At 35.9% G+C, this 16902-nt stretch overlaps 1 protein-coding gene across 1 annotated transcript in view; it reads right to left on the reverse strand.

Moving 5' to 3' along the window:
• Window positions 1-6401: 6401 nt before the first annotated feature.
• The window catches only part of TMEFF2 (transmembrane protein with EGF like and two follistatin like domains 2), a 254885-nt gene continuing 244384 nt past the window's right edge, over window positions 6402-16902 (reverse strand). Inside the window, exons 8-10 of the mRNA XM_003253871.4 lie at window positions 12335-12458; window positions 10031-10189; window positions 6402-6792 (exon numbers count right to left, since the gene is read on the reverse strand). Of these exons, the coding sequence (XP_003253919.2) occupies window positions 6696-6792; window positions 10031-10189; window positions 12335-12458 (380 nt within the window). The 3' untranslated portion in view covers window positions 6402-6695. The remainder of the gene's footprint in view (window positions 6793-10030; window positions 10190-12334; window positions 12459-16902) is intronic.

Raw genomic sequence — 16902 nt, forward strand, 5'->3', positions numbered from 1 at the left:
ATGTTGTGTTTAGGCTTGAAAGTTGGTTTGAGTACTTTTGAATATTATCAGGTGTTGCATTTTTAAATAAATAAAAGTAAAAATATGTACACTTAATGTCATTGCTGTTGTTGTTCAATGTTACACTACTTATACAAACTCCTGGTTCTGAACCAAACTGAATGCCTCAACTAATGGCAATGAACAGCTCTTTACTCATACCGTGCAAGGCAGAGGAAGAGACATCAATGGGGAAGGAGAGCTCCAGTTTGAGAAATAGCTCAGCTTTAAGGCTAGCACCAATTATGAGATTAGTTTAACTTAAGTGTGAACTGTTGAAAGAATGGCAGCTTCAGCATAATGCGTTGTGAGGATGCAATGGTTAAATTGCAAAACCCTGGGCTTCTCCAGTTTAGGGATCAGAGGAAGAGACCTCCACAAGGTGAAAAGAGAAGAAACAAAGCATCTTTAGAGTGAGTGGGGGGAAAAACTGCCTTAACATCTCTGGATCTAGGTAGATACGACTTAGGCACAGGGATAATTAGGGAGAAACTGTCAATAAAATTTCCATGCTTTATGGGTACACTTTGGACAGATGCAGAGCATGAGACTGAGAGTGCCTTCAACTGGCATGAAAGTGCGAAGACGAAAGGCCCCTTTTAAGTAGTATGTGAGATGGGTGGAAGGAAAGGTAAAGATGCAATGCAATAGAGATTATCCTCAGCTAAATTCTTTAGAGGCCTGACTCATAACTGAGAGTGATTGAAATGTACACAAAAACTACACTGTATATGTGTAGTTTGACAAATTATGCTTAATAACTATTAAACTTCATAGCTTATTCTTTAGTGAGGATTCAGTTTATTAATAAATTATTTTCTTGTCTTAGAAAAACTCAACATATATTAATGTATTCATATAAATTATTTGAAATGATATACACAAACACCATGGTGCTTTTCTCTTGGTGGTGATATTATTTTATGCCTCTGACTTATCTATATTTGCTAATTTTGCCAGTTAATAAAGTAATAAAGTGTTATGTATGTAATATATTTATTAATAATTTGATGTACTTCACGATAATTTGGGACATTATTCTGTGCTTTGTTGTCATGTCTAGATTCATTAAAAGGCCCCTGTTTTCAAGGTCTAAGTTCATGGAAAAGAATGAAGCTAAATTGTGGCAGAGAAGGGCTATAATGGAGGATGGCTATTGCATGAGGTGAAGAAAAAAGAGGTGGTTATTATTTCGAGAAAGAGAGAAAGCCCAATAAGGGGAGACATCCATAGAGAGAAAGGGAATAAAGCCCTCTCAAAACACAGCCTGAAGAATGGGTTTGACTGCGTGGGTCTTGATAGATGCTGCCTCGGGATGATCACCATGGCTGAGCCGCTTGTGTGGGGAGTGCCTGTGATGGATCAGGAAAACAGAGAGGTTTAGCCATGGCAATGGGACCACTGAGAACAGAGGGCAGGGCCTTGCTCCTGTCCCTCTCTCCCTTTCCCCTATAATACCTGATTTGGGACTTCTCATTAGTTCTGAGTTAGGTTCTTGTCCTGGATTAAATTTGGCTTGGAAAAATAAAAGAAAATATTATTTCCTTCATTTTTTACCTGATACAAGAGAAAGAGTAAAAATTAATTAAAAATTAAAAATGTACAAAAGATTCAAGTTAAAACAACACATTTAGAATTACTGGAAGTAGATATCAACCAAGGTGCCATACCCAGAGTGGAGGTATCAGTAGATTTCTGTCCACAGTGAGGCTGGAAGGAGGCTTCGAATGTGCTGGGTAGCAGGTGGGACATCACACATAACTTCCTGATGTTGATTTCAAAGGTTCATATTCATTGGTATATTTATGCACTTGTTATAAAACACACCCCACTACTTTGTATCATCCTCTGTTTCTCCTTTATCCATCCTTTATATGAGCTTCCTGAGGATGAGCGTATGCATATATCAATTAATTCAATGAAAAACCTTTTATCATTGATATTCAGATGATTCATTATATAACTAACATGTCTATGCTAACTAGGGAAGAACAACAGGTGGTGCAGGGGTTGCGTAATTTTGGCAAAGGGAAGTAGCATCTGAAGACAAACATTAGTAGAGAGTCTAATATGACATAGAGATCATCTCTGTCATATTTCAATAGTCTGCACTGACTTCTCCAGGATCCATGCAAGGGAAGACTTTGATCCTGCAAAGTCACTGCAATATTGACTCACTCATTCCCTGTCTGAAATCACACAAGAGGTTTAATGGTATGTGCTTTATCAGGATAGACCTATTTTAAAGTAGCAGAATGAGCCCCCTCTTATTCAGACACAGTACCAGTGGACCCATTCGAAAAAGAGAATTAGAGATGCTGTGTTGTTTCTTAACTCTATATTGTCTTATTTTCCAGAACCAAAACCAGCTCTCTTGTCTTCAAAGAGACGAGAGATTTTTTTTTTTTTGAGTAAGGATAATTGCTTGATTCCTTCTAACTGACCATATGATTCCCATGATGCAGTATTTAACTGATGAAATATGGTTTCTTCTTATTTACTTTTACAACACTTATTTATCAAATCTCTATACAATAATTTCCATATGTTGAAAGTTCACTGTGTGCATGTCACTATTCTGAGCACAAGTACGGATTGTCATGTTCATTTCTCAAACTAGTCATATTGGACATGGAATATATTTTTCTCTCCATTTAAAATATGAGGCACAATGAAGTTAGGCAACTAGCCCAAGGTTAGTTAGTAAAGTGAAGCTTTGACTGGCAGTCATATCTGCCTTGCTTCAGAGGCCAAGTTTTAAATATTATGCTCACTTTGGAGGCACCCAGTTCTCATTCACTACCCAGTCACCTTGTCCTATTTTTAATTCTTTGTGTAGAACTTGAAACTTTTCAGTTTTTTTCTTTTTTTTTTGTTGTTTGATGAACCCTCTCCCCTCATCCACCTTCACCTCCTCTGCTGAAATGTGAGCCTGTGAGCAGAGACCTGTTAGGCACTTTATTGCTACATCACAGTACTTAGAATAGTGTCTGGCACGGTGTAGTATCCAATAAATGTTTTTTAAGCAAACAAAAACAATTGGCAAGGCACTGATTTTCTGGTTTTTTGTTGTTCCTTTGCTAAGGGAAAAACAGACTTGCATGGACAATTAAGGAACAACATGAAAAGCACTATAAGATAATTAGGAAGATGGCCAAGCGAGTCAGAGGGGCTTCACTGATAAGCTGTTATTTGCTCTGGGTTTTGCGAAGAGAAGGGTGTGAAGAAAGCATGAGGAGCGTGTAAAATATCAGAAGCAAGAAATCAGAGTATGTGTGGAGAATGATGAAGTCATTCTGTGTCAAGAGGACACCTCTCCAGCCTTGCAGTTCCTCTTTCAGGGTCTCCAAGCATTCTGAGCTGACCAGTATCAGAGCCTTTGTCACATTCTTCATAATATTTTTATTTACTTCTCAGTCTTCCCCATAGGACTGTGAGATCTCTGATGCAAGGAACTGGGATGTTCTGATAGTGAACTCCTTTCAGGCAGGGACCCTGCCTTATTCATCTTTGTCTTTTTGTAACTTAGCATGGTGCTGGTAACTGAAGGCCCTTGGTAAATTTATAATAAATGTATAATGAATGAATGAGTAAATGAGGGAATGACATGGCTTATTAGCAGTTTATTTATTTATTTATTGAGACAGAGTGTTGCTCTTTCACCCAGGCTGGAGTGCAGTGGCGCGATCTCGGCTCACTGCAACTTAGCTTCCCAGGTTCAAGTGATTCTCTGTCTCAGCTTCCCAAGTAGCTGGGACTACAGGTGGCGCCACCATACCTGATTAATTTGGTATGCTTTTTTTTTTTTTTTTTTTTTTTTTTTTTTTTTTTTTTTTGTGGAGACAGGGTTTCGCCATGTTGGCCAGACTGGTTTTGAACTCCTGGACTCAAGTGATCCACCTGCTTTGGCCTTCCAAAGTGCTGGGATTACAGGCGTGAGCCACCATGCCTGGCCATTAGCAGTTTACTTTAAAAGGATTTTGAATTTAAGTTGAGGATAAAAGTAGTTAATATGGTCCTTGGTAGCAATAATAAAAGTATAGTGCCTTTTTCCTGAATATATAGAATCTTGATAGACAGAAGTGATCTTATGGATGAGGAAACTGAGATCTGAGATATGAAATGAGTTGTTCATGGTTCCACAGCAAAATTGCAGGTCTAAGTAGAACTTGAATTTAAGAATGACAACTCTCAATTAAACTTGCTTTCTACAAGTTCTACTATATAGCATGCTGGTCAGACAACTGTAGTAGACTGTGCAATTCTGAGGTCTACACTCAAAGAAATATATTGATAAAGTAGAATTTGTCCAAGGAAGGATGATGCAGATCCTAGGGGGATGTGGAAGTGATACCACATGAAGAACAGATGAGGAAATTAAGGATGTTTCACTTGGAGATGAAGACAGTTGCAGGTAGGCTGTGGGATGAATGGGAAAACATGATTTCTGTCTTTTTATTTTAAATACATAAGTCATTATTCCTTTGCTCCGAAGAGAAAAAATAGGAGCCCTGGGTAGAAACCATGTAGAAATAAGCATCACCTTGATATAAGAAAGAATTGTCTGAAAAATTATAATTGCCCAAGGATGAAATTCCAAATTATCAGAAATATGCCAGTAGAGGCTGGGTGATTATCTGTTAGTTCTAGATTGTGAGTTTTTTTTTTTTTTTTTTTTTTTTTTTTTAAAGCAGAGACCATGTTTTATTTGTATTTTCCTAGGACCTTAAATAGTGCCTGGCACATAGTATGTGCTCACTTAAGATTGTTATGCATCTTTTAAAAGGAATTCCTTCATGGGTTGGGTGAGCATGGAAATGGGCAAAAGTGTATTGTACTATGAACTCCGAGGACTTGGGTTTATGATCATTTGATAAAAATTCACATACAGCAACACATCCACATCTAACAAGTCAAATCATTTCACCCTCCTACAAGCAAGAGTCAGTGGAATTGTTTCTTTTAATCTCTATAAATCTCTGTGGATGTTGCATTTTTTCCTCTTCCTTTATGAGGAGGAAGGGTTTCTTTGTCACAAGTATCTTACAAAGGAGACCCTGGCTCGTTACATCTTTCTATCTGTTAACCAAACTAAACTTCCACGAAGAAGTTGAAAAGGAACTTGTCTTGTACAGGTGGTACAGGGCCGATTTATGGGAACATTTGAGTGATGGTTATGCCAATAGAGTCACACTTTTCACAGTGATGACTAATCTAGAAAACCAGGTTTTTCAGAGTCCTAAATCCTACTTAGATAGTCACCTTTATTTATGTTTTAATGAGTATTTTAAACATCACTTCAGAAAATAATTTTTCACTGAATATTTTATATTCAGAATGTGTTGATTTGATATTTGGAGTGTCCTTTTTTTTTTAAAGTCCACGCACAGGTTATTTGAAGGAGACAAAGAGAGCTTTATTTAAATTTACTGTGTTAGCCATGAAAGCTTTGCAGAGCTAAATGATAATAATTGATTTATTTTCATCTTATTCCTTGAGAATTTTCACAGCTTATTTTTTCCAAACCAAGTTGTGATACCTATTTGTATGCACAAATCAAACAAAAATCCATACCAACTTCCCAGTGAGGTCTTTCAGGTGCTATAAGATTAATTTTCTTTCTTACCTCACCACATAAATATGCTCAAAACATATCTCTGTTTTCATGAAATACTGTCATCATCTTAGTTCCATTACAAATTATGGTGCTGCATTAGCCATAAAGCTATTCATGGGGTATGGGTTGTGATTCTAACTTCTTTTCAAAGAACCGTATACTATGAATATTGTATGGTGCTTTTGAGAATTCACGATTTTGGTGTTTCACATCTAATGGTGTTATTACGTTTTTCCCCTGGTAATTCCACCCACCTAAATGGAATATATTTTGCTACTCTGTGTATACCTAGTATGTAACTTGTTCAGTATCCTTCAGATATATGCACTTAACTGGGGGATTCTAAGCTACTTCCCCAATAAAAACCAATATTTTCTTTCCCTCTCCTTTATGAGTTATAAAACACTTTCCCTCCCCTTCTTCTTTTATTTAGTTTATATGCCAGAGATTTTTCTGCTCTAGGGATGAAAATGGAAGACCAGGGAAGAAAGTTGATGAAATAGAGATGATTCAAAGATCTGAAATATTTTATCCTCACTCGATATAAAGTAAATTATTTTTTCTCTTTTCCAATAACCATCATTTCCCTTGATCTTGGAATCACTCAAAACCTAGCCACTGAGTCCTGTACAGACTAATGTGCTGTCTCAAGATGAGAAGAAACATGAAATATTGGTAGTTGTATAGATTGTACTAGTCTGATTATATTTACAGTTATGAGATACCGCAAATTTAAGAATGCCAATTTTTTCTCATCACTGAGCATTTATTATATATAACAAATACATGGGAAAGAAAAAACTATATTGTGTGATATAAATAGTTTATTTACATTACAGAAAAAACATCAAGACAATGTATACTATTTCAAATATATCCATACATAATCAAATATAGCTGTAGTACATGTTTTCATTGGTGTAGATTACCACAAATGCAAGGCAACATGTGTAGATCTCTTGTCTTATTCTTTTGTCTATAATACCGTATTGTGTAGTCCAAGCTCTCGGTAGTCCAGCCACTGTGAAACATGCTCCCTTTAGATTAACCTCGTGGACGCTCTTGTTGTGTTGTCTGAACTGTAGTGCCCTGTATTTTGCTTCTGTCTGTGAATTCTGTTGCTTCTGGGACATTTCCTGGAAGGTTGGAAAGTTTACAAATCTTAGTCCAATGCTATTACCTACAGTTTGGTCCTACAATCACGGAGTAAAGATGTGGACTAAGCAAATTATTAAAGTATTTCAGATGAAAGAATTTATGATTAGTAGAAGCTTGGATTATTTTGGAAAAGTTATTATTTTGCTTCTCTGTGCAGTTGTCTTTAAGTTTTTGTTGGGAATTGAACACAGGCAGAAGTTGAAGAGGAAGACATTTACTTTGTCCTTAACTGCTTACTCATTAAGGCACAAAGAATGACTCAGCACAATGCAATCAAGCAAGTCATGAGCCCATTTTATCTCACTTTAAAGGCCTTCAACAATTTCATATTTCAAATGTCCTAGGAATGAATGTTATATTGACTTTTCAATGTTATGAGTTTAAATCCTATCAAACCAGAGAATGAACCAACTGCTAATATCTGATATGTAATGGAAAGGAATATTATTTTGGACCAGCCTAATATCATTTTTGTACATTAATAGTATAAATTAGGGACATAAATTGGTACCAATTATTTAGCATCTATAAAAATCTAATATTCAGTCAAATTATCTGAAAATGTCTGATTTTTTTCTCTTGCAACAAAAAGTGCTTTGACTATGCAAATGAGAATAATGGAAAGTTCATATAAAATTCTATTATAATAATCTGTGAAGTATCAGAATATATAAAAATATATAAATATACATACACATATATATCACGTGTGTATATGTGGGTTTATGTATATATGTGTGTGTGTATGTATGTGTATATAAATATATATATATATATGTATAGTTTGAGAGGGAGGATAGATCTGTTAAAGTGAACATGGAGCTGAAATCACATTCCCAGCAAATGGCAGCTAGAGATAAAAAGATCAAAAATCCAACTTCTCAACAGGGCAACTCTTTTCATTTTGAAACGTGTCTCCAAATGTCCATATTTTTTGTGACACGTGGTGTTTTAGGAGCAGGGCAGGTGTTTGGCTAAAATGGTGAAGCAAAAGAGAAAAGATTTTTTTAAAAAAAGAAAGTAGAAAGAAGGAGAAGAGATAGAAGAGAGATGTAGAAGACAGGAGAAACCAGATGAGGAAGATGAAAAATCAAAGGAAATGGGAGGACTTCTGCTTGTTGCAATTTTGTAAATATTTTAGCAAGACCTATTTTGAAATAGGTCTTGACAGACAAATGTGGGCAGGTCATCAGGAAAGTAGGGTTTCTGGGGTTTGGAGACAGATAGCCTAGTTGGAAAGTCTGGTTTCAGAGCAGAATGTTTTCAAGTGAGTGAAATGAATCCACACTGGGAATTGGTGTGCTTTATTGACTAGTATGAATCCTGGAAAGGCTCTAGAAGGTTTGGTGGTCTTAAGGCAGATTTGTAAAAGGCATTACAAAATACTAACTTAGTTTATGTGCTGTGCCTTCCCCTCAAAAGCCAATAAATTGAGGACAGGTTTTATTTTATTATAACACGGAAAATGGATAAGTCCATATGCCTTGGAAAAATAGCTTACTCTAATTTGGAGCCCAGTTTAGATAATCTTGAGCATCAGAATACACAAAATCCTTACCAGACACGGTGCAGTATGAGCATGGTGAAGTGTCCAGGCTCTGGCACTAGGCCACTTGGACACCATTTCTGCCCTTGTTGCTCAGCTGTGTGAAGTCAGCAATTTGCCAACTTCTACCTTAGGGTCTCTATCTTGAAAGTGGAGATAATTGTTTCGTCTTTGTAATGTTATTAGATGTGCATATGTATGTGTGTATTTGTGTATATACATATACGATACACACACATAATATGTGCTTACACAATTCCTAGTGAGGAAAGGATCCTGTATATTTCTGTTGTTTTTATTATGTATGGGAATGCAACTGTGATTCATAACAGAATTGAAAACATGAGCTAAAGTATTTACAGTTTTGCATTTGTGTCAGTAGTCGAAGTAGCAATCAAATTGTTGAGATTATATCCATTAAATATAGGTTTTGTTTTTCATGTACTGATATTGGCTAGATATTAGAGTAATATGGCATAGTTTCCTATGTTTTAAATTCTTTTCTTTTTCTTTTTATATGCAGTATTTTTGGTTTCTTGTTATCTTTATGTTCCCCAGAATCTATTTTAATATAATCACTTGGCATCTAAACGTGAGAGTCAAGTCGATGAACTCAACTTGGCCTAGAGCAGCCCAAAGCTTTAGTTGGTGATCTTCCCTTAAGCCTTTAGGCCAGGCGAGGATTTATGAACCATATTTTGTCTTTTTCAAGAGCAAATGCCACACTTGTCCTCAAAGAAGATAGTGCAATGCCATACTGAAATGTATTATGACCCTTATTTTCTAAAGATACGATACTTTCTTTTATTTTTGTATCTGTTCAAAACAACTTTTAGAGAAATATTCTGATTTACTGGAGGGCTGCACAAATGAAGAAAGTCTAAACGCCTTGTGAATTTGGTGAAAATCTTAAAAACTTCCTTGGAACTTTTTATAGAAGAGTGAAATCAAGTCAGTAAGGACTATCTTCAGTGACTTTTCTGGTTACACAGAACATAAATGATACGCATTTGGCTTAAAGTCCAATTCTTGGTTACCATTGGTTTGCATGCAAATGAATTAAGCAAGTACTGGCCTCATTCATTTACTCCAAGCCCAACGTCAGACATTGCTAATTAATCATGGTTTTCTTTTCTGTTGAAACTAAAGGAAACCCCTGTGTCTTTTAACCTGATTCTCCAGGAAACAATTACCTTTTGATTAGGCTGGGAATTTGATATAAAAGATTGTTGTGATATTTGCTGCATGTTTTTCTGTATCTAAGGTTTTCATTTACCATAAAAGTACAACTACTTGTGTTTTTACATTTTGTAACTGAAAACTATTTTGTCATCCTAAGATAAAAATGTGTTTGTTATTATACCAAGATATGTTAAAACTGATTTGGATACATAAGGATACTAATCCAGGTAGATAAGGATACTAATTCAAGTAGGTAAAATAAGTAATCTTTATCATCAGGCAAAATTAAGGAAAATAATTTGTACCACCCCAATATGCTATTGTACCACTCCATTGGCTATTCAGATACTCTTATGCTAAGGACATAGGACTCATAGAGAATGGATGGCTGCAGAGTCCATGAAGGAACTCAACTCGGAGGGATCTGATTAAATAAAAGAGGAACAATATATCCCTTTATTGGGTAGCCACTAAGGGCTATTACTGACCTTGTGATGCAGAGGACCACCACACAGATGACAGCAATCTGAATCGTTCCAATCACAGCTGCGATTAAGACATACTGAAACCGTACAGGACCGGGAACAACGTATAGAACACTGTAGTCCTTTTTTTCACAGTGTTGTCCAGTATAACCAGCATCACACCTGGAAGAAATTATAGTGCCCAGTTACCTGTAGCTGCTGCATTCATTTTTATAAGTTTATCGATAGGCATTTATTTTCATCACAAAATTAGGGCTTTTTGTGTCCCTTTCTAAATAAATATTACTTTGTGGCTATGGCTCTCAACTACTTATTTTCAACAAGATGTCTTTGTGTTTCTCGGTTATCAGATATGTGGTTTCTTTTTACATTTATGATAATAATTTCAAAGGCAGGAGGATTACTAGATAATTTGTTTTTGGTGACAATATAGAGAGATAATACATGTCCAGGAATGACTGTTATTTCTATATTTTCTGGAAGGTGAGCTTTACATTTTATTTAATTTGCTCTTTAATCAACCTAAGTCAACATGTTTACTTGAAAAAATATGTGTTTCTGATGACATGGGTACAAAAATTAGTCTGTTTTGGATGAAACATTCTCTATGCCATTGTCAGAATAAATGTAAATATTAGGATCAGAGTTACAGGATGAGTCATTAATTTTCTGGTCAAAAAAGTCATCTGCTGATGATAGAGTCAAATTTTGTTAGAAAAAAGTAAGTATGATGTAGGCAACATAGTTCTGCAAAACAAGACAAGGTATTGTTCATCTGAGAATGAATGTTGCCTCTCTCACTCAACCCTCACGGAAAGTTCAGGTAGACAGTCTACATATGAAAATCAGCATGTGTCAATGAAATGAGAAAATAGCTCATAAGAAAACAATACTTAAAGAGGATCAACCTGTCACTGATTTTGTGGAACTATTCTATTACTTCACTTTGAATTTCTCATAACTACATCCTGAGAAATTTTTTCTCTCCATCGGGAAGGGTTTAATAATAATGACACTGCTGGGGAGTGAGGGGGTGGCAGGAGTAACTTCTCAGTTTTGTTCACCCTGCCTGACTTCAGTTGAAGGCCTGTGCTAGTATATTTTGTGGAGGGAAAACATGAAAGGAAGACAGCTCTAGGTGGGGGGCGGGGAGGGGGGAGGGAGGAAGAGTGGGAGAGAGAGAGAGAGAGAAATCTTCTGTTGTAAATGAAAATACAACCTATTTCATCATATGTCACTTGTACTTAATGTAAATAAAAATAAATTATGTTTTCATTTTGGCTTTGCCATCTCTGAAATAATTATATTTTAGACATGAATACACAGCAGGTATTTAAATACATATATATATATATATATATATATATATATATATATATATATATATATAAAAGAGATGGGGTCTTGCTCAGTTGCCCAGGCTGGAGTGTAGTGGTGTGACCATAGCTCACTGCAGGCTTGAACTCCTGGGCTCAAGGGATCATCCCATCTCAGCTCTCGAGCAGCTCCTGGACTACAGGTGCATACCACCGTGCCTGGCTAATTTTTAATTAATTAATTTATTTATTTATTTTTACTTTTTTTTTAGAGATAGGATCTCCCTTTGTTGCCCAGGCTGGCTTCAAGTGATCCTCTCACCTTGGCTTCCCAAAATGTGGGATTACAGATGTGAGCCATCATGCCTGGCCAGTATTTATATTTATAAACTAAATCCAGATAAACAATTTCTTTGTGTCTCTACTGAGTTTGAAACTGTGGAGGTATAGCTAATGATTTCACTTTGCACGGCTCCATGGGAGAGCAGATGTATAGAAAATAGTGAATGCCTGGCAAAACAAGGATTGATGATATTTATGAGAAGACCTGAAGGACTTAGGAAAAGATGAACTCTGAGAAGCAACTATGCTATCTAATATACATAGGGCTTCATCCACTCATTTGTGTAATAAATACTTATTGAGCAACTATTCTGTGTTCAGGAGAAAGAATAGTAATACGGAGGAACTTGTACCTTTAAGGAGCTTATAATGCACAAAGTACAATTTCAAATTCTACTAGAAGAGTTTAGTAATGTGTTATATAGTACTTGAGTGTATAAGGTGCACATATTTTTGTTTTTTTTTAGTATGTGAATGCTTGTGTGAGTATGTGTGTATGTGTGCATACATGCACAGGAGAAGCAGAGAAAAGTTTTGTTGCTGATCACCCATTCAAGAAGAATGTCGACCAATTTTCTATCAACATCTACAACTTAGTTTCTGCATATTAACTTTATATATTAACTATTCTTACGAGTAAAAATGTTACCTGCAAGATGGCTCCTGCATATTGATAGAATGCTCACACTTCCCATGCATGCAGAAGCCATTGTAATGTTCCGGACAAGGTATGTGGTGTTCCCTGGCACTTTCTTCTAATTTGTTAGCATTCTCTGTGAATACAGATAAAAGTAAGCACCCCCTGTAAATACTTTCTTAGCCTCATAAGATCAACCAGTACATTAAGAAGCAAAGCTATGGTAGGCAAAGATATTTAAAAGGGCAAGAACTAAAGGGCTATGCTTCAGAAATAAGAGGAAGAAAGAACTGAAAGACAGACGTCTTTACCATTGTGTTTAGAGATGAAATTTGCAAAATTACCCAGTGCTTTTATGCTTTTATGCAATTGTCTACATCTTTAATAGCTAGTGGTGTTTCTAGGACTTGTCAGACAGCTTTAATTTTCCTCACATAGGGACCGTACATTGATCACGAAATACTCCAAGAAGAAATATCCTATTTTTTAAATCTCAAAGCCCAGCATAATGTCCTTAAGAGTAAATTGCTGTAATACCTTGATACTTTCGCAATACGAGAGCTTAAAAGTTAAAATATGGCCGTGTTCAATTGTTAAACACACATTTTCCAAACCGAATGCAAATTTCAACAAATGTATTCTTTCAGCCTTTTAAAATCTACTGCAAACATGATTTTCACTAGCATCCATACTTTTTTTTTTGTTGCCAAAATAAACCTATTAAATAAGAAAACGTTATTTCAGAATCACTTACGTAGATATTCACATAGTATACACTGAATACTGTAAGTGTATTTAAATGCATATTTGGCCTGTATTAACAATGCTATGTGAAACCTAAACTTATGATAAAGAATAAATGTGGATTCTAAAATGAATACTTTTGCCTGCCATTACAACATGTTCTACTTGTTTTGCCATGTTTTCATAGATATTTGAATTTTTTTGACCTTTGTTAGTCCAAAAACATTTGCTTCATATTTGTAATGCCATATTTAAGTGTCTTTTGAGTCTTAATATGTTCATTTTATGATAACACTTTTGCCTTGAGTTTTCCCTAAATCTGAAATATGATATTCTTGAAAATTTCTGCCCAAACACATGAGAAATATAGCTTTTATGAACTCAATCTGAAGACACTCTTCAATCTGAAGGTACTCTTCAACACCCTAGTAATTAGTCAGCAGTAATGGCAAATGAATTCCTATTTTTATGAAATGCTTTATTTCCATATAAGGGTATAGGTTTTATTATTAGCAGTCACGGATGATAAACATATTCATCAGAAGAAAAAAACATGCCTCTGGTATTAGTGAATCAGACAAATGTATTATTTATGATTAAACAGAGCCGCAAAATATCTATACATCTTTAAGATCCAGATGCCATCTGCAAAACATTAAAGTCTGAAAAAAGTTGTAAAATATGTGTAGTGCTTTCTTGTGTAGAGATATTTATATGCATCATTATGATGGGCGATATTTTATGTTACACACCCAAATTTGTAAGGGATTTACCATCAGTATACTAGAGAGCCTGTAGATGACATTTAAATCATTAGTTTGTTTCTTATCTGTGTCTCTTTAGCTAGGATGGTTGGTGATTTTTTTGTTTGAATTACAGTATTTGCACATCGATAACAGCTATTAAACTGAACAAACTACTTCCATGGAGAAAACTAAGAACGTATAGACCTTTTTTGGTTTCTTCCCTCTTCTTTGAAGTTACTTTGGAATTTTGTGGTATAATGTTTTTGGTAGCAAGTGCAACTGCAGTAAGCAAATACACCAAAATTAAAGTGGGTAGTGTTGGGTGAAATTTCCCACATGGGAACGTGTGGCCAAAATGGAAGCAAGGCAGTTCGTGAACCCATGGAGGAGGCTGTGTTCCTTCTGTGCCAGGGCCGGGGGCTACACACTATAGCGATCAAACCATGCACTTGCTGTTTAAAGGAGACTTTAGCAGTGGGGTTTGCCAGTCACACTGCTGGTGTAATGAACCAGCTCTGATTTTCACTTTCATTTCTGGACCTTCTTCCCATAACAAACTATTCAACACTTCTATTTAGGGTTCATTAGTAACCCCTCAGTGCTTCTGAACACCTGCATGCAGGGAAATTTTCTGTGACTTCCCTAAATTTCAGTTATACACTGTCTTTTCAGATATAGTATTTTTCAAACACATCTTATTAGGGCTATTTTTCTTTCTGTCAGTTACAAAAGAATATCAAGAATTTTTTAAAGTGAAAATCCGGTTTTTAGGCTATTTTATTTTTAACACTGTACCTCACCCCATACTGACAGTTTGTTTCTGGATTCGTGCCATATTCACAATTATGAACTGAAGTATAAAGGAAAAATAAGAGCTTGTTTGAATGAGGCTGTTGCCTTAGTGTGGTAAGAGATGGATATTTTCATAAAGTTCATTATCCAGCCAGGGTGATCACATGGGCAGGGAATAGTTTCCATCATAAAATCTGCTAATTAGTTTACGCTATTCCTTATGAGCTTGGAGTGCTCTGTTATGCTGCTCATAGGATACTGTCAAATAAGAAAGCAGAGAGATTGAAAATAAATGAGTAGAAGAAATGATCTCTGGGCAAGAAAATGAGGAATCATCAATATATGTCAACAAATTTATAGTCAATCCAACCAAGTAAATCAGTTGATTGAAAACCTGAATATATAACCACTGCTAGTAATGCAATAGACATATTTTAGAAATGAGATTTTAGTATATTAAGAAGAGTAGAAACACAGAAATCTAATATCCAAACAAACATGTATATGAACCATAGTGTTTGTGATCTTAATGTTTATGTATAGTAGGTATTAAGCAATAACAAAGCATTAAAACATTTTAAATTATATAAAATATGTATTTCTGGAAGTCTGCATGTTTCCTTCAGTAGCTTATGATTTAGACATTGATTTCTCTGTCCTCCATTTTAAAAGAGGTTTAATCTAAGGGTTGTGCTCTTTCTTCTAAAATAGATAAAAGGCTATGGTAGAAACTCTTCATGTCTGTGTTTAAAATCCTCAACTAGTTTCCTGTTTAAATGTTTACAAATGGTTTGTTCTAGAGAGTTCCTGACCCTTTGAAAAAACAATTTCTGATACAATCTGAGTTATCTGCAGCAGAGCTAATAGGGCTCCATGCCCATTGCTAGTCAACACTTCAGTCAGGAGCTATTGAAGTGGGCTGTTCTATAGTACAGCTACTCATATTGTTTCTACCCTGGTGCTTGTAGGGAAAGAAATAGGGAAAGCTAAAGAGAATGGCAAATGGTGAGGCCTTACCTTACTGCAAGTCAAGTAGGGTTAAGTGGGTAGAAAGGGGGCAAAGCCAGATTTAGCACTTCCAACTTAAATCAATACAGTCCAGTATGTACATGCGTGTGTGTGTATGTGTTTACCATTGCCCCGTATTCCTTTCCCTAAAAAGCTGAAAATAAGATGTTGTTTAGATAATTAATCTATCAAAGGAACACATTATGGATCAAAGGATAAATATTACAGTGTAAAATTTGACTAAATCTATCCATATTTCTAAAAAAGAGAATGTTTTCCTTTGGACAAAGATTAAAGGTTGGCCAAAGAAGTTCTGAAAGTTAAGTTGTATTATCTATCCAAGTGCTCTCCAAGCTGGTGTGTCTTTGTTTTTTATTTTGAAAGTCTTACTCTCCTACCCAGGATGGAATGCAGTGGCGTGATTTTGGCTCACTACAACCTCCACCTCCTGGGCTCAAGTGATTCTTGTGTCTCTGCCTCCCTATTAGGTGGGACTATAGGCATGTGCCATTACGCTAGCTAACTTTTTGTATTTTTTAGAGATGGGGATTTTCCATGTTGGCCAGGCCGGTCTTGAACTCCTGGCCTCAAGTGATCCACCTGCTTCGGCCTCCCAAAGTGCTGGGATTACAGTCGTGAGTCACTACACCCAGCCCAAGTTGGTGTGTCTTAAAAAACCAGCCTGAAGTAGCAAACCCAGAGTCCCAGGGGCAGAGATAGATGCACCAGGTTATTAGTTTCTGATGCTATTAAATATTTATTCAGTTAACCCATTTCTCTTATTCTGATGCTCTACTGTCTAGTCATTCTTAAAATAATTTGACTTCTATGTAGCCATCATACTGGAATGGCTTTGACAAAACAACATGAATATCTTACCCATTTAACAGTTACATATTTCATTTGAGAGAATTGACTAGTTCTGAATTTGTTTATTTTTTGAGGGGGTCACATGTCAACTTTCTTCATCCCACTCAATTCTGAAGTTTTGTAAGGTCAAACTTCTGCTGTATAGACCAGAGAACTAGACTCTACCCATTGTTCACTACAGTCTGTGAGGCCTTTGGGGGCTGGTCAAATGATATTTCTCTGGTAATGCCCCACTTTAATCAGGACTTTATTTCAAATGTATGCAAATTCTTAGGCCACTGATTCATCCAGAAGAGTCTGATTCTGTGTAAGCATTTCTGAGAAAATTGAAAAGATCCTAAACTAGAGGAAACATCAGGAATTTAGTGGATGTTTTAGGTGGGCAGATCTCCACTGCATATTTTTAAACAACTAGAGCTG

Source organism: Nomascus leucogenys, chromosome 22a (genome assembly GCF_006542625.1).
Source record: "Nomascus leucogenys isolate Asia chromosome 22a, Asia_NLE_v1, whole genome shotgun sequence".
Lineage (NCBI taxonomy): Eukaryota > Metazoa > Chordata > Mammalia > Primates > Hylobatidae > Nomascus > Nomascus leucogenys.